The 23225-nt window shown below is 40.8% G+C and overlaps 1 protein-coding gene across 1 annotated transcript in view; it reads left to right on the top strand.

The window, feature by feature from the left end:
* LOC111146690 (grainyhead like transcription factor 2) overlaps positions 1–23225 on the top strand; it is a 158678-nt gene that overhangs the window by 110236 nt on the left and 25217 nt on the right. The window contains exons 9-12 of the mRNA XM_022502351.1: positions 9075–9233; positions 15715–15802; positions 16248–16387; positions 20398–20429. Of these exons, the coding sequence (XP_022358059.1) occupies positions 9075–9233; positions 15715–15802; positions 16248–16387; positions 20398–20429 (419 nt within the window). The remainder of the gene's footprint in view (positions 1–9074; positions 9234–15714; positions 15803–16247; positions 16388–20397; positions 20430–23225) is intronic.

Here is a 23225-nt window from a genome sequence, read left to right as displayed (position 1 = left end):
CTGCCTCTCTGCCTACTTGTGATCTCTCTCTCTGTCACGTAAATAAATAAAATCTTAAAAAAATAAAAAAAGAATCCTTGGTTGTTGGTTGTTGAGGGAGCTATGCAGGGTGGAGGGGGGCTTTTACAGTTTAATTCTTTTGTGCCATAGTATTACAAACTCATTACAAGTTTTAAGTATTAAACGTGAACCATAAAGGATCAAAATAGCAACAAATGATCAGCAAGTTGAGTGAGTGACTCAGTCTATGCTTCCATTCTTCTTGTGATCGGGAGCTCAGTATTTATGAAACAGCCCAACCCACTGTTGGGCAAGGTCCAAATTCGTCCTTTTCCTGAGGCGCTGTTTCACAAGCTATGTCCAGGTGACAGAGCAGAATGGCGGAGTCCTGTGATCTGAAGAGTAGTAAAGGTTCTGCTGGAGAGATTTCTCGCTTGCCCTCTCCCCGTCAGAGCCTATGACTCAGCCCTCTAAAAGTGTGGTGCAGAGATAGATTTTCTGATTTTCAAATCAGTTCACCTCAATTAAATATCTTTTTGCTCAAATTAATGTGAGTCATAACTAACTTGCCTTTGCATCATTTGGCAATAGTATCACAGAGTGCCCTGGGAGAGAACCCAGAGAGGAAGGGGGTCTTACACTGCGGATCTGGGGACCCACGAAGAAGCAGCCTTGCAGGAGCAGTTGGGGAGACAAAATGGGTGGGGCCTTGTGGCTATGCCCTGGGGGTGAGGAAGGGCCAGGGGTCGGAGGGTGGGAGCAGTTGGAAGAGCCAATACCTGTGAAGGTGGGATACCTGTGAAGGTGGACGCCATGGTGATGATGATGAGCTTCCTTAGATTTTCATAGCACTTTACAATTTAAAACATCATCTCTTAAAACATCATCTTAAAACATTTTAAAGTTTGGCACTACCAAGGTGATGATTGTTGTACCTGTTTAAAAATGAGTCCGAGGGGTGCCTGGGTGGCTCAGTGGGTTAAAGCTCTGCCTTCGGCTCAGGTCATGATTCCAGGGTCCTGGAATAGAGCCCCAAATCAAGCTCTCTGCTCAGCCGGGAGCCTGCTCCACCCCATCTCCCCCCACCCCGCCTCTGCCTGCCTCTCTGCCTACTTGTGATCTCTGTCAAATAAATAAATAAAATCTTCAAAAAAAAAATTAGTCTGAAAGGTCAAATAATTAGTCTAAGGGTACACTGCTGGAATCTGTACCAGCTACATAATTTTGAGTTTCCAGGTTTTTGTTTGTTTTTGCTGTGCTTTCCTCTCACTTGGCTTCCAGTTTCAGAGAAAGTTCTGTCTTTTTTCTTACAGAACTTCACTTTTGAGTCATCCTACTTAATCCTTGCTCCAGGTCTCTTAAGTCCCACAGTCACCTTTCGGCAGCCTCTTCCATTCCTGCTCTCCTACCGCGTGAACACCTCCTACATCTTGAAAGAACACCTGGGTTTGCCCCTGCTTTCTGGTACCCTGTTCCTGTTCCTCCCTCCTTCCTCTATCAGACTTCCCAGCTGAGATGCCTTCTGCAATCTAGCTTCCTGCCTGAGGCTGGCCTCTCAGAGGGGTGTGGATCCTCTTCACTTCTGAACCTGGTGGGCCTTTGCTCAGCGTCACTCTTCTTGTCCTCTTTCTAACTTGGATGTTGGATACTATAGCCAGAGTTCTATTCCAATAATACCCCCTTGGCCTCCTCAGGTGTTCATTGCTTGATTACAATGATGAATATCTTGGTTGGCCTCTTCCCTCACCAACCCCTTCCTTCAGGCTCCTTCTTAACCTCTTCAACACTGATCCTCCTCTCCCATTAGGCTGGTCTCTTCACTCTTTTCAGAGTCAGCATCCACCTCTCTTCCAGCTCAAGACCCCTGCATCAAAACTTCTCGGGCTGACTTGCTGATTTCTCAGTTTTTCATCAAGTCTCACAGCATGTATGGTCCGGGATTGTCAGTTTAGTATCTAATGATACACATTCCACAGTAGCGAAAACCGTTATGTCCCTCCTCTCCCTTGAGGATAGGGCCATACTGTACATCACTTCTGCCTCCCGGAGCTTCTATAAATAGTATCCTCCACGGCACATACACATGGACATACATAGATATATTCACACTGAATATACAGTTGGCGCTCAATTTACATGTGTTGATATGCGAACAAATTTTGAGGATAAATCTGGTCAGAGTGGCCAACTCAGCTACTCAAGACAGTTCTGGTTCCTAGAAGGTTTGCCTTATGAAGGTGAGAGCATGGATAAAGAGGGAAATGTGTATATAGGAAGTTAATTCTCTCTTCATTCATTGGACAACTATTTGTTGAGTATCTATCATGGGACTGGCACTGGGAATAGAGTGACCTTGAGACAGATAAGGACGTTCTCTTAGGAGCTCACAGCCTCATAGAGCGGACAGGTAATTAAGCACCAAACAGATAAACAATAAGATATATCCAAACACTGTGAAGTACTTTGAAGAAAATGGAGAAGAGCAGTGTGACAGAGTTTGCTTCTGGTCATGGGCTGAGGTGGGAAGAGGAGGAGGAAGACAACTCTAGATGGGGTGGTCAAAGCCGGTATTTCTGAAGAGTTGGCATTGGACTAGGCATCTGAATGAGAAGAAGGAGCTGGCAATGTGTGCGGCAATCTGTGGGGACAGCATTGGAGATAGCGGGCCCAACAAATAGCCAAGACTCTCGCCTGGGAACAGGCTCGCCATGTTCTCGAAATGGAAAACGTTGAGGGCTAACAAAATACGGAAGACTATGATACATGATGTGAGTAAACCCAATGTGTATGTATGTATATACAGCTATATCCAGAGTATCTATAGGAGAAAATAAAGAAATATATCATCAGGTTTTAAATCATTGCCTAAAAGTGCTCTATAAATGGAGGAGTCAGTAAATCTAAGAGCTTCTTAGCTCCTCAGCAGAACGGCAAGCTCTCTGAGGGTAGGGAGTCTGTTTCATCATTCTTGTGTCCCACCGTGTAGTGTAATGCCAGGCACAAACAGAAGATACTTGATAAATATTTGATAATTAATGCATGAAGGCAATGAATGAATTCCCACAGCTGAGATTTCACATGTTCATATTGTCTACTTTTAGGCTGTCTTTCTGTCTCAATTTGACATTGCATCTGCACCAAAATACCGTCATATAAAATGGAATAAAAATGCTGGTATTTAAGAAAACCATCCATATGGTCTTTAATAATTTTAAGAACCAAGAGGAAAACAGAGTGGGGAAATTGGCAAGAGCACACTTATATATTTATATATTGTTTGTGTTTTAGGTTGAAAATGCTGATTTCTGGGTGTAGGCTTATGTCGCTGTAATTTGGAGGTTAATGCATGTGCAGTTTCTCGGAAAAGAGCTCTTCAGAGTCTCAAAATAAGGAAAAAAGTAGCTTTCTTTGTCTTTAATCAGAAGGTACTTAAAAATGCAAAATACAGTTATTTAAAGAGGAAAAAAATAAATGTTTTCCATCAAGTCAGGGACATTGTGATTTTTTTAAATCCCAAATCGTTTTGTAAATAAAAATAGACCCGTTTATGTTAAAGGCAAGCTCTGGGGAAAAATCTTAGGAGTTAATAATCAAGTTAATGTAGTAATTCTAAAGCCACTGATCTGTATTTATTTTAATAAATCTTACTACATGCATAGTACACAACTGAGAGTTATTGTAACCTGGACAAAGTCACTTGTCTTATGTAGGAACTACAAAATGGAAATTGCAGTTCATATGTAAAAAAAGATTTTATTAAGAAATATCAGTTGTCATGAGACTGCCTCTGTTTCTGGAAAGGTCTTGGTGTACTTAGAAACTATCTGAATCAATTTCTGAACCAATGAAAAAATTTAAATACTATTTATTATCTGCTTAGATATACCTGATTTAATGAGTATTTTTCTAAGGAATAAATTATGTACTGTCAGAATTATAGGAAAATTAGTAACAGATTTTGAAAACATTATATGAACGTATGTAACATTCATAATTATTGGGTGACAGACCCAATTGTTCATGGCATTTATATGCTCTTACATAATCAGGGCTCCTGCTGGAGTTAAGAATTTTCTGTGCTTGACATTTGGATGAGCATTTGGTGGGGGAAAGCATACCTTTTCCCTAAGTTTCTATAACACACATTTGCAAACAGTGCTTTGTAGATAAACTTCCAAGAAATTGGCTTTCACATTTGCCTGCTGTGCATGGAACTGGGACATGGTTGGGTTTACAAGATGAAACAAATAAATGCTTATCAGTTCTCAAGCCAAGGTTTAGTTAATGCCCTTCCATAGCTTCCCAACCCCTCTACCCCCCAACTGCAGTTAAAGTTCAACCATTTAGGTTTTGAGTGCAGCACAGCGAGACTCTGATTGATACCATCGGGCACTGAAACTCTGCTTCGCTCTTGGTTCAGGCAGCCAGGCCAGAGGAGAGCCGTGCCAACCCTTTTATTAAAATCCCTGCCAGTTGGGATAATTCTGGAAACTGCCAACCTAATGTAGCAGAGAGGGAGGATTCTTATGTTATTTACGTTCTGTAGAATCAGGATGCCATGAGTCAGAGAGCCCACTGGACCTTCTACTAAGAATCTTCCTCTGTTAAAAGACCCTGATTTAAGTGTGTCCAGGTACGATCTAGCGTGTTGTAGCTCATTTGACCTCTAAAGACCCTTGCTACTTGGTGGCTGACTGTTCCAGCTCCTGCAAAGAAGAGTTAGCCCCATTTCTCGTAGTTCTTTACCAGTAGATCTGTCCTACTCAAGTGGCCCTTGTAAGTATATGCATTCCATCAGCCCAGCTCTCTTAGTTGTGATTGGAGCTGACAAAGGCCCGAGTTAATATTGCATCCTGCCTGTCTGAGTGTGGTCCACTATGTGTGATGCATGGATAGTTCACTGACCTGACTCTGAATCCTGATACCTTAGGAGATATGCCTGCATTGTTCTCCTCCGGGTTCTGTGGTGCTAGGCAGGTGTTATGAGGGAGTGGGGAAAAAAACAGTCTGCATGGATTACAGTCACTACAGGAAGATTTCTCTATGAAATACAGGGTCAAAGATATGGACAACTGTACAGCTCCCCAAAGTAATCACTGATTTGCTGACAAAAAGTTGCGTTTCATACATTCTGGCCAAGATAACCCCATTGTCAGTAATAACAGTAACAGTGAAAGAAGTCAAGTGTTCCCAGGAAAGTTGTTTTTATTTGTTTGTTTGACCTTGAGATACATCAGCATTTGATGAAGTTACTGTAATCTTTAGAACACCATCATATTGCCTCTCTCTCCCCATGTAGACTTTGATGTCTGCGATTATAGGACCGTAACTAGTGCATCCAAGCTAGTACTGAGCATAATCTCAGGAACACAGTAGGTGTTTAAAAATACTTGTGTTGTGCATGAATGTTCTCTGTAGCTAGGGCACCTCGAGGAGCAGCAGAGAGCATTCTCTGTCTGCTTTTACCCTGAAAGTTCCGGAGGAGAAACAGGCATGACATACTCGTTCTTAGTGCTCTCCATCACTCAGCTACCCTGAATAACTTGACGTCTGCATTTTTAGTCATTGGTTTTCTCTATCATTCCTAAATAATTCACAAGCGTTCGTGGAGTCCATTGTCTCATCCCAGTGTCTGCGAGGGTTTTGTTTCACACATACATGCCTTCCAGGTTCATACGTGACTTCCAGCTGTGTTCTGTGTCCTCACTGCTTCCGTACACAGCTCTCTGTGGAGAGCCTTGACCACCCTGTGGTGCTTATAACTGGGTTACTCATCTGTCTTCCTCTTGGACTGCCCACTATGTGAGGCAGGGGTCTGGCTTTCTTCTGTCCCCTGTGTGTAATGTGTTTGACCCACGGTGGGCTTGTGTTGATGTTTATAGGATGAATGAATAAGCAAATGAATAGAAACACTGAATGAATGAAATGAATTTATCCAGTGTTAGATCATCTCCAGGCACTTGTTTTTAGATGGTGGCTGGAAAAGAGAGTCTGTGTTAACTAACGTGTCACTGAGACCTTTCATCTTAGCCTTATTGTTGATGTGGTATTTTATACTGAGGTTCCCTCATTATCAAGTAAGAGTTCAAAAACAAAATTCAGAATGATCTTTATACAAGATATAGCACTAAAAATGAGACATCTGCTTGTATAAATTACCAAAAGCCTACAGGCAGTAGAGCTTGAAATGAATTAGATCAGTTAGATCAGTCCTGGTAGTAAAATCAAAGATTTGAATGGGCTTTAAAATGTAGTTCATGCCAGTGGCTCTTTGCTTTTGCAGGGCTGTTCTTTTTGATATTGCTGTGACACACAAGGTCAAGGGTTTGAAAGTGAATGAAAATTTCAGTGGGACCAAATAAAACCCAGGTCACATAATGCATTGATGAAACGGTTTTTAGAATACATAACTGTACAATTTAGGAATGAGTGCTTTAAAGTTTAATGTTAAACAAAAATAATTAATGTGGTATAAATGAAAAAAAATGATTGGGTTTTCCGAGAGACCACTTCTTTTATTTTTTTTTAATTCTTTTTTTTCCATTTTATCTTATTTTATTTTATTTCTTTTCAGTGTTCCAGCATTCATTGTTTATGCACCACACCCAGTGCTCCATGCAATACATGCCATCCATAATACCCACCACCAGGCTTACCCAGCCCCCCACCCTCCCTCTCCTCCCAAACCCTCAGTTTGTTTCTCAGAGTCCATAGTCTCTCATGGTTTGTCTCCCCCTCCGATTTCCCCAACTCATTTCTCCTTTCCATCTGCCAATGTCCTCCGTGTTATTCCTTACGCTTTATAAGTAAGTGAAACCAAATGATAATTGACTCTCCGCTTGGCTTATTTCACTCAGCATAATCTCCTCCAGTCCCGTCCATGTTGATACAAAAGTTGGGTATTCATCCTTTCTTTATCCATTTGTCCGTTGAAGGTCATCCTGGCTCTTTCCACAGTTTGGCGACTGTGGCCATTGCTGCTATGAACATTGGGGTACAGATGGCTCTTCTTTTCACTACATCTGTATCTTTGGGGTAAATACCCAGTAGTGCAATTGCAGGGTCATATGGTAGCTCTAACTTTAATTTCTTAAGGAATCTCCACACTGTTTTCTGAAGTGGCTGCACCAACTTGCATTCCCACCAGCGGTGTAAGAGGGTTCCCCTTTCTCCATATCCTCTCCAACACTTGTTTACTGTCTTGTTAATTTTGGCCATTCTAACTGTTGTAAGGTGGAATCTCAATGTGGTTTTGATTTGAATCTCCCTGAGGCTAATGATGATGAACATTTTTTCGTGCCTCTGTTAGGCATTTGTATGTCTTCTTTGGAGAAGTGTCTGTTCATGTCTTCTGCCCATTTTTTGACGTGATTATCTGATTTGTGTGTGTTAAGTTTGAGGAGTTCTTTATAAATCTTGGATATCAGCCCTTTGTCTGTAGTGTCATTTGTGAATATCTTCTCCCATTCCATGGGCTGCCTCTGTTTTGTTGACTGTTTCCTTTGTTGTTTAGAAGCTTTTGATCTTGATGAAGTCCCAAAAGTTCATTTTCGCTTTTGTTTCCTTTGCCTTTGGAGATATATCTTGAAAGAAGTTGCTGTGGCCTATGTCAAAGACAACTACTGCCTGTGTTCTCCTCTAGGATTTTGTTAGATTCCTGCCTCACATTGAGGTCTTTTATCCATTTCGAGTTTATCTCGAATGATATATGATGTAAGAGAACGGTCGAGTTTCATTCTTCTACATGTAGCTGTCCAATTTTCCCAGCACCATTTATTGAAGAGACTGTCTTTTTTCCACTGTATATTTATTGATGTACTTACCACATAAATATAGGTAAATATGGGTGCTGAACCCATTCCTTTATTCCATGGTAAATCAACTGTAAATGATACACCCACTATGTAAAGTGAGGATAAAGTTAGTCATTTATGCTCTTCTATTTCTCCCAACATTTTATGACAAATTATTATTTTTAGTTCTTCTCTTGGTCAGTGTTGTAATCTTTAATAATTTATTGTATTCATGTTATTTCTGTTATATCTCTTGATGCCCCTTGTTTTAAGATGAGGATACCAGTGAGTTTACAACATTTCCTCTGTCCTATTTTATGTCTTACCCTCCCTGGCTCTTCTTTTGCTTTTTCAGTAACTTAGAAGTATTTTAGTATTTACATTATGCCCTTCAGGGAAGGATTTTTAAAATGATTTAAAGAGAAAATTGAAAACCAAAGCCAATAAGTGACTTGTCTGAGACCCCTTAGCTAGTTAAGGTTAGAGCTGGAACTAAAGCTTAGGGCTTTCTGGGGGCACCTGGCTGGCTCCTTTGGAGGAGCATGCGATTCTTGATCTCAGGGTCATGAGTTCAAGCCCACATTAGGTGTAGAGATTACTAAAAACATTAAATAAACTTGAAAAAATAGAAGTAAAAAAAATAAGGTCTAAGGCCTTTGACTTCCGATCTCTAGGGGCTTTTCTACAGATAAACTCACTGTTTGATTCATCACGTATTTATTGAATGTGTGACCTCCGCCACACACTACAGTAGATGCCACTAACACAGAAGCATAGGAAATGGTCTCAAATCTCAAAGTTACGAGTGACAGAGGAAAAACAGATATATGAACAAATACCTGTTTCAGTGCAGTAGCATGCAAGGGAAAGTGCTATCTAGTTTTGTTTCTGGTTTTGTTTTAACCGCACAGCTCAGAGATTTGAGAAAGTGATAAAATTAGAAGTGACGGCTTTAATATGTTGCAGAGAGAGTGTAATTACATATCCGATTTATGCATGTTTGAAGAATAAGTAAGATTTTGCTGATACACTTGAAGGAGAGTATTGTCTATTTCTATTAAGATTTAATGAGAAAACAATTTTTATATATTTAAATGATAAATTATGTATTATATCATGTTTCATGGGCTCAACCTGTTGTTTCCGAGTATCCAGATAATTTTCAATTGTCCTTAGAAGATTGTGTAGTATTTTGACTCCAAGTCTAAGACTTATGCATTTTCTAATAGATCCTTTTAGTGGTGACATGTGAACTTTTTCATTTCTTTCTCCTACCCTCAGATTTTCATCACTGTGAATTGCCTGAGTACAGATTTCTCCTCCCAGAAAGGGGTGAAAGGACTTCCTTTGATGATTCAGATTGATACATACAGTTATAATAATCGTAGCAATAAACCCATTCATCGAGCTTACTGCCAGATCAAGGTCTTCTGCGACAAAGTGAGTAAAGATCCTAAAGGTATCTTTGTTATAGATGTTACTTTTAAAGACATTTCCTCCTTGTCACCTTCTCTTTATAGTGGTGTCAAATTAATCACCTTGTTGAGCACACTGGGAGTTGTAACCTTTCGTTTTCAATTCCTATTAGATATCTAGGGAGTCATCAGTCGACTGTACTTTTTTTTTTTTTTTTTTTTAGTCAATCATTTTACTACTGATTTAATGGCTGATTGACATTGCACTGTGCTACTCACTTAGGTAAATGAAATAACAGATTAATAGTTTTTACTGGGTATAGGCCTGTCCCAGAGCATATCAGTATAACCTTTATTATTTTATGGGTTTTATTATTTTATGGGGTCTCATCCAGAGCTTTTTGGAATAGAAATGGCACCTATAAAATAAGTTCATTAGTAAACATGCACTCAGGAGGAGATACAGTTTTTTAATCTCTCTGAATCTCACCATAAGAAGATAGAGCAATTAGAATAGCAAAGCTTAAAATCCTGTGCTTATGTGACATGAGGTCCTTACAAATCCCAAATATGAGTGGGAGTAAACAGCAAGGAGTTTTGAGGCCTGTACGATATCAGCATCATGAGGTGGAAAGCAGTGGGGCTACTTGATAACCAGAGAACAGGAAACCTACAAGATCGCCCCATGGTACCCACGAGAGAATGAAGTGTGCCAGCTGAGGACAGCATGTGAAGCCGGGGCGGGAGAGTACAGATTTGTAGACTCCAGTTTGCTATTGCTGGAAGACGCAAAGGGATGGAACATTGAAGTGTTTGGGGATCTAAAAACGCCGGAACGTTATAAATTAAAGTTCTCTTCTTTAAAGTTGTAAATTAAAGTTCTCTACGGCAAAACTCTGCTCTGAGAAAAAGCTCCTGGTAGTAGAATCCAACTTGAATTGGACTCCCTCCACTCCTCCAAAACAAGGGGCAAAGGAAAGAAGTTCCAAATAAAAAGGACGAGGAGAAAGGATACAGAGTAGACAGATCTCAGGAAATACAGACTATTTCTTTTTTTGTCACTTTGTGAACACATTGGAAGAGAGAGCATGAGAACCGTGAAGTCAGCAGAACTCTTGTTCCACTCATTTCACTTAAAAATAACTATCAGAAAAGAAAAACAGTTGAATCCCATACAGTGTCTCATGAAAAAAAGAGATTAAGATCTGCCTGACTTCCTCGGGGACAATGGGTACCTGCCCATGAAACAGATGATACCCCCAGCGGAGTGTTCCAGAAGGAGCTAAATGAAATTAAGAGCATCACAGAAACCTTGAAGAGCAATATAAATCACATAGAAAAATTCACGAGTTGTTTTGAAAAGAGCTGTGATAGAAGTCAAGAGAGAATTCAGAAATAAAAGATTAAAATATTTCAGAAGTAAAGACTACATTAAAAGCAAAACAAGAATGAATAAATATACCAGGGAATGCCTTCAGAGGAATACAAGTTGAAAGGAGAAAAATTTTTAAAATCAAAAGGAATAAAAAATGAGAGACAAAAGAAAATAACAGGTAGAGGACAGAGGTAAAGAAGATCCGTTATTAGGAATCTTTGAGAGAGAAAACTAAAGCAGTGGAGCAAAACAAATGCTTAAAATGATAAATCAGGAAAACTTTAAGTATAAACTATATGCATAAACAAATATGTGTATATTTAAGCAGCCTACTGCATACTCGGGAAAATTAACCCAGGATAATCAATACCTAGTTGTTATGAAACTGTAAAGATATTCTTTGGGCATCTAAGTAAAATAGACTAGACTAGACTAGAATAGAATAAAAAGCCACTTGCAAAGAAACTTTTATCATCAGACTTTTCAACAGCATTCTCAGGGTAGCCTCCCCAGTAGGCGGGCCTGTTAAGCCAGTAGACACAGTTGTTGTGTAAATGAGAAAACAGTGGGTGAGTTGCCAGAGTCACACAGCAAAAAAGTAGGGGAGCTGGATGCAAATATGGGTCTGATTCCAAACCCATACTCCTTGAATGGATGAACAGCTGTACACATGGAAGCCAAAATGACAACTGATGATTCAAAACCTCAACCAAGAGCCAAGGTGTCCTTTAAAAACAAAAGGAAACATACAAAAATCAGTTAATATCTTCAATTCAGCATATTAAACATTAAAAAGCATTGTCAAATGATGTACAACGTGGAATTTCTTAAGTACAAATGGGACAGCATTTAAATAATTTGAATTCCCTCACTTTATTCCAAATACTTTAAGGGAGATTGTAGAATCCCACCTCCAGGAATCTCTTTCTTGGAAGTGAGGAGTGGGATTAGGGGGAAAGAGAAAGGGAGGGAAGGATATGATAGAGACTGGGCGCAGTCCATTTACCTTTAGATTGCAGCTGGGATTGAACGTGGGAAAGAGAAACTTTAAAGGATGCTCCTATAATTTTTTTTTCAACAATGTTGATATGACAAATACTAAAACTCAAAAAAAAAAAAAAAAGGAAAACGCAAGATGGATAGAGAGTGTTAACCTTGTTGTTCACCTGTGCACTAGCACTCTAAGAAACTAGTGATGTAAAGTGTTGCCAATGGGTGGTTTTAGTTTACTTACCCTGGTGTTAAGGATAAGGAAGAAATCTCAGGCAGGGTGTATTAACCTTAACTGCTAGTCATTTTTCTAATAAGCTAGATACAAAATCTTATGTTGTGATTTGCCGTATTTGCAGCTCTAATTTCAAAACCCAGGCAAAACTTCCTCCTGGGAGATTAAAAAGAGAAAAAGTTTAATTTTTCCACTTTTCAGATGGGTGTGTCAATGCAAATGATTATTTTGAATTCTTCTCTAACGCAAAAGAACTAAGAGCTGTTCCATTTTAAAATCATAAGTTTTCCAGTCACAGTCAAGAATCTTAAACAGATGGAAGTCTGCACTATTTATAGTTCTCCAGCTTGATTTATAATTAACACACCTGTGAGAATCAAAGACCTTCTCTAATTTTTTTTTTTATATTATGATACTTCTATGGAAATACATGTTTTTGCCTTAAAAAAAATTTGGGATCTGTCTGTATATCTACCTATATTAATATCTATGTCTATGTCTTTATATCTGTATTTAATTACTTCCATTATCTTTCCTGAAAAACAAGAATTATAGTACTATAAATAGTAAGTATGTATTGTACAAAACTTGAGAAATAAAGCAATGTTCTTTTTTTATAATAGTTTTTTTCCCTTTATTAATTTTTGTTTGAAAAGATCTTGGAGGTGACGACTATTGAAGATTATGAAAAGCTAAAGGTACTCCTGCAAACCATCTTGGTACCTTGGCCAACTTTCAACTGGTTATGGGCACATTTTTAAAATAAATTTAAGAGAAATTATTTAAGTATCCAATAAAACAAGGATAGCCATTATCTCTCAAGAGGTGGCAAAAATGATCACAATATAATCAGGAAATCTTGAGGCATATTTTTTCAATCTAACACTCCAAAGTGAGCATTTAGGTAGAGGAAATTATTTTCAAGTGATAAATCTGGTCTTTGTAGCAAATTACACTGTTCTGGAAGAACTAGACTTTTTTGTACTTTGATAAGAGTGGAAAGATCTTTTAGAAGCTTTAGGTCACAGATAATCAAAGGAAGTAAAGGAATTCATGGAAGGTCATGTTCAAGGAAACTTTCTCCATCTTAATTAAATATATCTCAGCTTCCCTGGGTCATTATGAAGTCAAAGCTTTACTTTAGAAATAGAATTGTGGTTCTCCTAAAGATGTTTGGATACTATCCAAACTTGTTTTGTCATGCTGATATCTGAGCATTCTGGGCAGGTGGTATCTTATACAGACATGGCACCAAGAGTAGGCAGTGTGGGAAGCCACTGTAGGTTTTATGTTAATCCATTTGGTTTGGCATATCCAAGAATGCCTGTAAAATAATAGGCAGGTAACTTTATTGCCTAAAAGTTGACACTGAACATATATAAGTCTTGAAACAAATTAATTGCAGGCTTTTTCTTCAAAGTAATAGTACAAAATAAAATACCAATTTAGAAATAAAACTGCTTGACCAACCTTGGGGTCTATCTTCAGTGAGTTGTAATTTATATAGACAGAAAAAGTTTTACGTTTTTATTTATATTAAATGGTATATTGTGCAGAACTCCTAGTACATAGAAAGATGTCTTATGGACCCAACAAAAAATGAGTAATAGGAGACTTTTGCTTTTATCTCACACCAGTTTCAACAAGGCAATGTCTATACATTTAACACTTTATTTTCCCAAAATATTATATGTTATCTAGATATAAAAACTCTGCAAAACCTTAATATATCATGAAGAAACTTCCAAAGGATATATTTCTGTATTTTATCTCCCTCGTGCTCTGGATTTCCATGGTTTATAATTATCCATGACCATTCAAAACTTAAAAGTGAAGCCCTATAAAATAATTACTCCCTTTTGGTAGTAAGAAGTTTTTTTTTTTTTTTTTTAAAGATTTTATTTATTTCTTTAACACAGAGACAGATCACAAGTAGGCAGAGAGGCAGGCAGAGAGAGAGGGAGAAGCAGGCTCCCCGCTGAGCAGAGAGCCTGATGTGGGGCTCGATCCCAGGACCCCGAGATCATGACCTGAGCTGAAGGCAGAGGCTTAAACCACTGAGCCACCCAGGCGCCCCGGTAGTAAGAAGTTTTTTGACATAAAAACATAGTTAAGATATCTGGTTAAACTATTATATCTGTCCAGATCTTATCTAGGTAAAGCTCTTAGAACTCACCTGGCACAGAATAAGTGCTGTGTAAATATTAGCTATAATTACCCATTTTTCAAGAATTACCTCTAGTGTTATCTCTTTATGATGCCTTCATTGCCCACAAATCTCCAAATCTCTTGTGCTGTGCATTTACTTCGTCCAGAATGGGGAATCTGCTTTTTTTTTTTTTTTAAGCCAATTTAATAAAACATATGTCTCAGTGTTTTAATTCAAAGCTTTGTATGTCTTTTTCTGTGAAGTGCCTATTTCATGACTCTTGTCCATTTTTTAAATTGGTGCATTAGTTGTCTTTTTTTAAAGTTGAATCATTATTTATATTAAGGATTTAGTACTTTTTTAAAAAAGATTTTATTTATTTATTTGACAGAGAGAGAGAGAGACAGCGAGAGAGGGGAACATAAGCACAGGGAGGGGGAGAGGGAGAAACAGGCTTCCTTTAGAGCAGGGAGCTCGATGTGGGGCTCGATCCCAGGACCCAGGGATCATGATCTAAGCCGAAGGCAGATGCTTAACGACTGAGCTACCCAGGTGCCCCAAGGATTTAGTACTTTATATGATATTTTTTTGCAGATATTTTCACCATTTTGTCCTTTGCCTATTAATGTTTTTGTTGTTGTTGTTGTTGTTTGTTTGGGGTTGTTTTTTTTTTGCCTAACAGGTTTAATTTTTATATTTTCAAATCTAACTTTTTGTGTTGTGGGATGAGTTAGGGGCAACTTTTAGTTAGCGGTTGCCAGCCAGTATGTGCTTCTCCTGTCCTTACATGTACTGTCACAAAGGGCAGGAACTGTCAATGCATATCTGAAATCTAGGGGAGGAGTCTAGGCTGGTGTATCTATCTGGATGTCACCTGTCTAGAGCATCATGGAAATATGGGTGCAGGTGGACTCTTCTGCAGCAAGAATGGAGAGAAAGAAAGGAAAATAGGTATTGACGGTGAGAAGAGGAAAATGAGTTGGCAAATTTGACACAGAAGAGTGACAATAATAAGAGTCAGGGAATCCTTGAAGGCCAAGAAGGAAAGAGATGTAAGGTGATAGTCGATTGGTTAAGTAGAGTGGGATCTGGCAGGAGAAGCCAATGAAAAGGTCAGTACTAGGAACAGAGGAGCAAAAAAGAGGTGAAGAGACCAAACTTTTTTCTACCTGGCATCTCCAAGCACTTATGAACACGTTAAAACAAAACCCCAAATCCTACTTGTATGTACGAAGCAATCATGCATATTGTGTATTTCCTTAGGCTCTCCCTCATTTCCGCTACTGTAATGGTTTTTGTAAAAGTTCCATGACAATGAGCAAAGGGAAAATTTTATAGGGAATTCACATTCAACTTTAATGCTCTCTCTGTGCCTAGGAATGATGTTAACAGGCCAATGCGTTATCTTAATGACATTTTATTATAATCACTAAGGTTACTTAATCGACCTCACTGGGGTAGGAACCTGGGCCTGCTCTTTCTGTGCGAATTCAAGATTGAAGTTGTATATATAGGCAGGATTTCAAAACAGGGGGAAATAGGGAAGAAGTGGGATCACTCAGAGGTCGAAATGTAGTACAGACTAAGGATCTGTCTCAGCCTTCAGAATCTTGGCCTGACCTCCCTAGGGGCACAGAAATGGGGCTGCCTGCTCTCCCTTTACCCCTGCTTTATTTCTTATCCTACAGACTTGTCTATGGACAATGTTTTTGCATGCTCTGATAACATAGCTGGCATTGTTTGCTTTTCCCTCTTAGGGAGCAGAAAGGAAAATCCGAGACGAAGAGAGGAAGCAGAACAGGAAGAAGGGGAAAGGCCAGGCCTCCCAAACCCAGTGCAACAACTGTGAGTGTTGCTGAGGGGGGGTGGGCTCTGGCCAGGCCATGTCCCTTCGCGGGGACAGGTGGGAAGAAGTGGGTGGTGGGAGAAATGATGGGTGTGTGAGGGATGGCCGGCTTTTCCCTAGCCAGGAAGACTGGGTGACTTGTCTCTGTGAAAAGCAAATGGGATCCCATGATCACAGATTGTTTGTGCTGGGAGGGACTTTGTAATATCACGGAGCCCAACATCTTCCTCCTCCAGATGAGGAATCTAGGCACGAGAGGCTCTATCTCCAGAGTGCTCGCCCAGAGCTCATGGGCTTTCTGTTGGTTTGGCAGTGGGAAATGGGGCGATTGTAAAATATGTTCACATCTGTGGCTTTTGGAAAGCTTCAGAGGGGACAAGAGGGAACTCAGACTAGGGCTTACAGCTGAGAGCTCCTAGTCACACATAACCCTCTCACGTCCAGCCTCTGATGGGAAGTTGGCGGCGCTGCCTTTACAGAAGAAGAGCGACATCACCTACTTCAAAACCATGCCCGACCTGCACTCACAGCCAGTGTTGTTCATACCCGATGTTCACTTCGCAAACCTGCAGAGGACAGGACAGGTAGGCTCTACCTGCTAACATCCACCTGCCCTCCCTCCCTGGGCCAGTGGAACCTTAAGACTGAATCACGTCAGGCAGTGTTGACCTTGAAAATAACCTTTGTACTCCATGTGTTGCCTGAAAAGCCAGTCATTCCCTAAGAAAATGGATTTGTTTAGAAAGGAATGTCTCAGGAGAGGAAACTGACTTAGTAAGGGGAAGAAGAGAGTGAGCTGATAGTGGTGAAGTGTTGACAAAGCAGTGAAAGCGGAAGAAAGTAAGGAGGCTGATAAACTAGAGAAGTTTTGCGCTGTTCCAGGCTGTCCTTTGGTCCTGTGGAATTAGCCTGGTGCAACAGAGCTCCATCTAATGGTGGAAAATTGAACTGCACCCAGAGCTTCAGAAAGTTGCCCAAGAGGAAAAATTTTTTGATTACATAAAACCATACCAACAGTTTTCCCCCTAGTAAATTAACAGTTCCCATTGAATACATAAATCACTCCACACCAAAAGAAAAACGAGATTGTAGACAAGCCTTTTTAAAAGTAATTCTTGTCTTCTGGTTATATCTACAAGCAAAGTTAAAGAGCTAAAATTAAAATAACATAAACATCCAGTAATCAACTCAGTATGGTAGCTCAAGTTGATGAAATATTAGGTGTCCACTAAAATTATAATTATGTAAATTATGTAGCAATATAGGAACTAGTTACAATAACATTTAGTGCAAGAAAAAATTAGCATACCCTTTTGTGTCTATACTGTGATTCTAGATATATATCTGAACTTGAATGTAACAAAAATTGTAACATTTGATGTTAAGTGATGGATGATTTTTTTCTTTCTTTAATATTTTTAGTATTATTTATATTATGTGATAAATTAGAGTCGTAAAAATATGTACTTGCCTAGCATTAGCCTGATTGTCCTTCAGTAAATCAGTTGGGTTTTAATGAATCTTGTGTGGGTTAGCTTTCTTTTAAACTCAAAATTCTCTGAGGAAAAGTTTGTTTTGAGAAATGAGGCATACTGACATACTCAAGTTTTTCTCCAATTCTGAATGTTCAGACACTCAGTGGAATTGACCTTAGTCAGGAGAGGAAATCATTATTGGCTCAACTTGCTCTTTCTGAAGAATATATTGTCCTTCCCCGTGTTGTTGCATTATAGGTATGAAACAAAGCAGTTACACAAGCATGGCTTCTTTGTTGCTGTTCATGACAGAACATGGTTACAAAATACATCTAGTTTTTTTCTTAGAGTACATTCCACTAAAAACTAATTTAACAATCTCATCTTGTCTTGTTTCATAGGAACAAGGTCACAAGGGAGAAAGAAGAATGTTAAGATTTATCAAGCTATGAGGGCCAGCACCTCATTTTAATTTATTTTTTTAATTCCCAAGAGTTTGGTGATTTGTTCATTTACCGTCTTAGCCCCATAGGATTTTATGAAGCTGGGTATCCGTACTTTCCAGAAGAAGGGATAATTCAAATTGTTCTTAATGTTTACTGTCATGATTCTGGCTTCGGCTCTGTGTCAAAGCTGACAGCCTGACCTGTTCTCTTGGCAATGTTTCCCTGAAATATACAAAGCTGTAAATAAATCTTCAGAGGAAAATTGACCAAATCTGTGAGTCTTCTGGCCTCACTTGGCCTCTCCATGTCCAAACTGGGTTCCTAGTCTGTGGCCAAATCAGAAGGAAAATGTAGCCCGTTTATTAGGTTTTTCTGTTTATTTTTTTATTTTTTTATTTTACAGTTTATTGGTTTTAGCATTTGCAGAGCAGCTCACTCAGCACCCCCAGGTCATGGGCAAAGTTCAGTTCTGCAGTCTGGGGCCACCCTGGCAGAGCCCTCAGGCTTCCCCTGTGGCCTTGGAGTCAGAGTGAAGGGGGTCAGTGAGGGAGCCTGCCGAAGCTCTGGGCAAGGAAGGAGCACAGTCAGCTGTGCTCTGGAACAATGCGAGAATAGTCCATGGTTGATCGACTTACTTGGTTGGCCCAAGGACAGGAGCACCTATACTGTGGCTGGTTGGGACTTAAAATCTCCCTTTTCTTTGAAGAGCTAGAAAGCAGGGAGATGGGTCCAGAGGCAGGAGGGAAGCCAACAGTGCCCTGATGTCAGAAGTGGGTGTGGGGAGGTGGCTCATTTTGACATGCAAGACAAGATCCAGCTGTGGCAGGTCAAGTCCCAGATGCTCACTGGGAAATGCCTTTAAAAACAGGAGCTTGGGAAAAATTGTGAGATACAGAGGCATCATCTTTCTGATTGGACTTCCTCAAGGCACCTGAACCCAAGGAGGACTTTGCTCTTCCCTCATACCCTCAAGAGCAGTCTTCCCTGTTGTAGTTTGTAAACCACCTTCCCCAAAACCACAGGCGTGCTTGATAAGAATTCAGGTTCCCAAGTTCCATTCCAAGTGTTTTGAATCAAAATCTCTGAAGAGGGTTCCATACTTTTTATGCACTCTAAAGCTTGAGAAACACTCTCTAAAAATTAAATTCATATCACTAAGACCTAGAGCCCACAAGGAAGATACAGTGGGTCACTGTGTGAGAGAAGTGACAGTGCAAGGGCGGGGATAGGGACAGTGTGGTAGAGGCCATTCAGGAGGGCAGGAAAACTCTTAAGTGAAGGCTGCTTCCTTTCAGGGTCACCAGTCAACTTTGCAGAGAGCCCTCCATGACCCTGTCACACAGAGAGGGCAGATGCGTTACGCTGCATTTAAAGAAACTAGCAAAAAGCAGACCAATGTCAGGATCTTTTTCCAAAAAAATCCAGTTTTGTGGCCAGTGCTGTGGGCCAGGCTCCCTGACTTATGTGGGCCATTCCATATGCACCTAAATAGACAGTCCCATTTCTAGAACATCACCAAGGCAGAAACTCCAGTGCCACATTGAAGCCTGGGGTATGGTGGAAGAAAACAGCTTACCTTTGCTGCTTTCTGTTAAAAAGGAACAAAGTACACAACACCACAATAGACATAAACAGTTTTAAGAGGGTAAGTTCCCTGTGGAAATCTTACTAATGACTAGAATGGCTCATGCCCAAGGAGTCCCGGGTGGCCGGCTCTGTTATGCCGTGAAGTCAGGGAGTGACAGCATCCCAGGCACTGCCAGGAGCCTTTGAGAAGTACATCTGCACCGGCAGAGACTACTGAAGTTAAAATGTAAATGTCTGATGCTAACTTGGGTCTCGCCCTTCACCGGAACAAAAATGATCCCGAAACACGTAGATGAAGCTCAAGAAAGGCCTGCAGTTCATGTTCATAAATAATTGGCTCACGTGGACCTACATGCATACCAGGTCCCCTCTGGAGTTCTGTAGTTTCATAAAATAATAAGGATGCTTCATAATTTCTCTAAATCTGATTCTGCCTGCCACAGGGCTGACCACTGAAAGGAATCTGTTCTCAGAAGTCTTCTGGCCTGGAGCACCTCCTAGAGCTACATGGCCTTTCCCCAGCCTGAGGACAGTCAACTTTAAATGTCTGTGGTTGTGGAATGCCAGAAAGGCCCAGGCCCTTTCGGGGAACCAACAGAGAGGCCTGGGGTTACTGCCGCACTGCCCTGGGACTCTGGCTCCCGTCTCTTCCCTAGAGCATAGTATCTGTAGTCAGCTCACCTCTGGACCCAATGGGATCGGCTACTCACAGGCCTTGCTCCAGAGCCTTTCTAAACAATGATTTATAGATCCTGCTAAAGTAGATCTTTAATATCAAAAGCAAGGGCTGGCTTAGAACTGTAAGTAATCTGATCAGAATGACCTGAGCTAGAAATAATCAGATTTCCAATTTTACTTCCTTAAAATCTAAGAAATAACCCTAGGGAGAATGTGGGGTTAAAGTTGTATTTCCTTGGACATGCGCGCACGTGTGCGCACACACACACACGCACACACAGCATCATGACACAGATTTGCCTATCGTCTTCTTTAAGACAGAGTGAGAGCCTAGGAATGTCCGGATCATGTGATATATTTCCATTTCTTGCGTCTGACCTACAGTAAGCCTATTGTTTCTTCCCACAGGTGTATTACAACACGGATGATGAACGAGAAGGGTAAGACACTCAGTCCTTTCGCCTTACGTCCAGAGTCAGTTCATGGCAGTAGAAATGGCTCTTGGAGCACAGGATAACCATGGACTTAGAGCTGAGAAATGAGAAAGGCTTGACCCTGGGGCTGTCTCAGAGGAAGTCTAGGGAAATGCTGTTCTCCTTCCAACCTTTCTTTATCTCTCTTCTTTCTGTGATCTGCCTTTGAATAACTAGCTATTTTTCTGAGTGACCCATCGCTTAGATTTTGCCTTTTCACCAGTAATCCAGTTACTGTCATCTCTGCCCCAGCACAAGATCAGGGTGAGCGTGGGGTGGGAGCCAGGGAGACAGCCTGCCCTGCCTAGTCAGTAGTGCTCAGGTCACCCACGTGGATCTCTTCAAGCCCTCACTGTGGGAGATGGCCCAGGGCTAGTGGCGAGGCTAGTGTGAATGAAGCTAGGGAGGCTGAGAACCTAGTCACCATCCTTGGGATTGTCGGTAAGGAAGGGTTTACATGGGGTCACTAAGGCTCCTAAGTATCTTGCACATCGAGTTTCTGCATAGTGCTTTCTGTGCATTTGCTCATTTTATATACTCCTAGAATTTTAGAAACAAAAGGGAATCTTCGAGGTCATTTAGTTGACCCTCTCTTCTAAGCAGTGTAACATAGTACCCCACATTTTTGATAGGGAGTCAGGCAGCTTCTACTTGGATACTCTCACTGAATGTAAGACAGCTCTGACACCATTGGACAGTGGCAGCTCTCAGAAAGTTCATTTGTTGAACTGATGTCTACCTTCACCCACTGACTCTAATTCTGCTCTAGAGAAGCCCCATCCATTTCTTTTCATTCAAACATAGTTTTACATCTCAACATCCCCACTCCAGGAGATACCATGAAATTTTTTATAGTTTCCCTAGAACTGGCTCTCAGAAATAAATATCTGTTCTCAACCATATGAGTTGGAGATTATACTGGGATAATTTCTTCTTGTGACCTGGACCCTTTTTCCTCTTAAAGCAACCTAGAACTACATTCATTTTTCAATATCCTATGTTATATTACATTACCACTAAAATCTTGGTTTGCATTCTGTCTGTGTAACTGAAGTCTCCAGATCATTTTATTCAGACTGTAATCAAACCAGGGCTTCCCTGTGCTTATGCAATTAGTATAATTATTTATAAAACATTTCTCAGTGAAGTAAGTGGAGCAGATATCACTGAGTTCATTTCCTAGAGCAGAGTTTGGTAAACTACAGCCTGAGGGCCAAGTCAACCCATCACCTGTTTTTGAACAGTCCATAAACATTGTTTTTTCTTTTTCTTTTCCTTTTTTAAGTAGGCTCCATGCCTAGCGTGGTGCCCAGGGCAGGGCTTAAACTCATGACGCTGAGATCAAGACCTGAACTGAGATCAAGAGTTGAACATTTCACCAGCTGAGCCACCCAGGCACCCCATCTGCAAACATGTTTAAATGGTCAAAAAAAAAAAAAATCCAAAAGAAGAATAATATTGTGTGACAAGTGAAAATTAAATGAGATTCAAGTGTCTCTAAAGTTTCATTGGAACACAGCCATGTTAATTCCATTATGTCTTGTCTGTGGCTGCCTTCCTACTGCAACATCGGAGCTGACTAGTTGCAACAGAGACCTGTGTAGTCTGGAAAGCCTAAATATTCACTAATCTGGCCCTTTACATAGGAAAAAGTGTGCCACGCTCTGGTGGGTAGAGAAGCTCAAAGGACTCAAAGAATTCCCCAGCTGGTTAAGTGCAGAACCTTGCCCAGCACTTGACCTCTAAATTCAGAGTTCTGAATTTTCTAAATACCTAATTAAATTGTTCTTTTTATCTTGGCACATAGGTAATAGATCCCCAGTGGCTGGAAGGAGCAGAAAGATTAGCACTATCCATTCTTATCTGTTACCTACTTTACCAGGGACCATGTGGCGTGATGGAAAGAACAGTGACTCTGAGCTTAGGAAGCCCACGTTCTACTCCGGGGCCATGGCTTACCAACGTGAGGCTTTGGGCTGGCTCCTTGACCTTTGGCCTTCGGTTTCCTCAGCTGTAGAATGAGGCTTTTGGATGAGGTGACCTTCGAGTTCTCATCTAGCGCTCTACTTACTCTATTGTACTCTTCCCTTCTCCCGGAGAAGTTAGCCTCGTCCGGGAGAAGTGCCTAAGACCTGAGTGCTGCCTCATGTGCACACCTCCCCTGGCACAGCCCACACGGCCCTTCCTAGCAAGCTGGCAACGTTTAGGTGGCCAATGACCTATTTCTAACTCGTCTGGCTTGGCCTCTCTGTAGGAATTACCCTCTGCTGTTGCATAATCATGAGGCCTGAGGCCTGAGCCTCTGTCTCTCATTCGTCTAGTTAGAGTTCGGTTGAGCACGGTAGGTGGCCTTGGAGCCCCAGTGCTAGTACAGGGTTGGTATGTGGCCATTGTTATATGTAGAAGTAATAGTTAACATTCACTAGCTGTCTTGGCTAGGCACTGTCCTAAGTGCTTTGTATGCATCGTTGGGTTGAAGTCTCCCAAAATTCCAATGGGGAAGATGCTGTCATGGCCTCCACTTTATAATGAGCAGCAGAGCTTAGGACCGAGAAGCGTCCTAAGTCTGAGTCACGCAGCTGGCAGTGATAGAGGCAGGATTGGAACCCCGCCTAGTGGTGCTCCCCGTGGCCTGCTCTTAGTCATCAGGCCCTGTCACCTCGCTCTCTTAATTCTTGATCCGTGGCTGCCAGGGAGGCCCAGAGAGAGGCCCCGCCCCCGTTGTCATTGCTTCCTGGTCTTGACCAAGGCACACCCTTGGCT

Source organism: Enhydra lutris, unplaced genomic scaffold (assembly GCF_002288905.1).
Source record: "Enhydra lutris kenyoni isolate GAN:26980312 unplaced genomic scaffold, ASM228890v2 scaffoldscaffold14, whole genome shotgun sequence".
NCBI lineage: Eukaryota > Metazoa > Chordata > Mammalia > Carnivora > Mustelidae > Enhydra > Enhydra lutris.
This window is presented reverse-complemented; position numbering and strand designations above follow the sequence as displayed.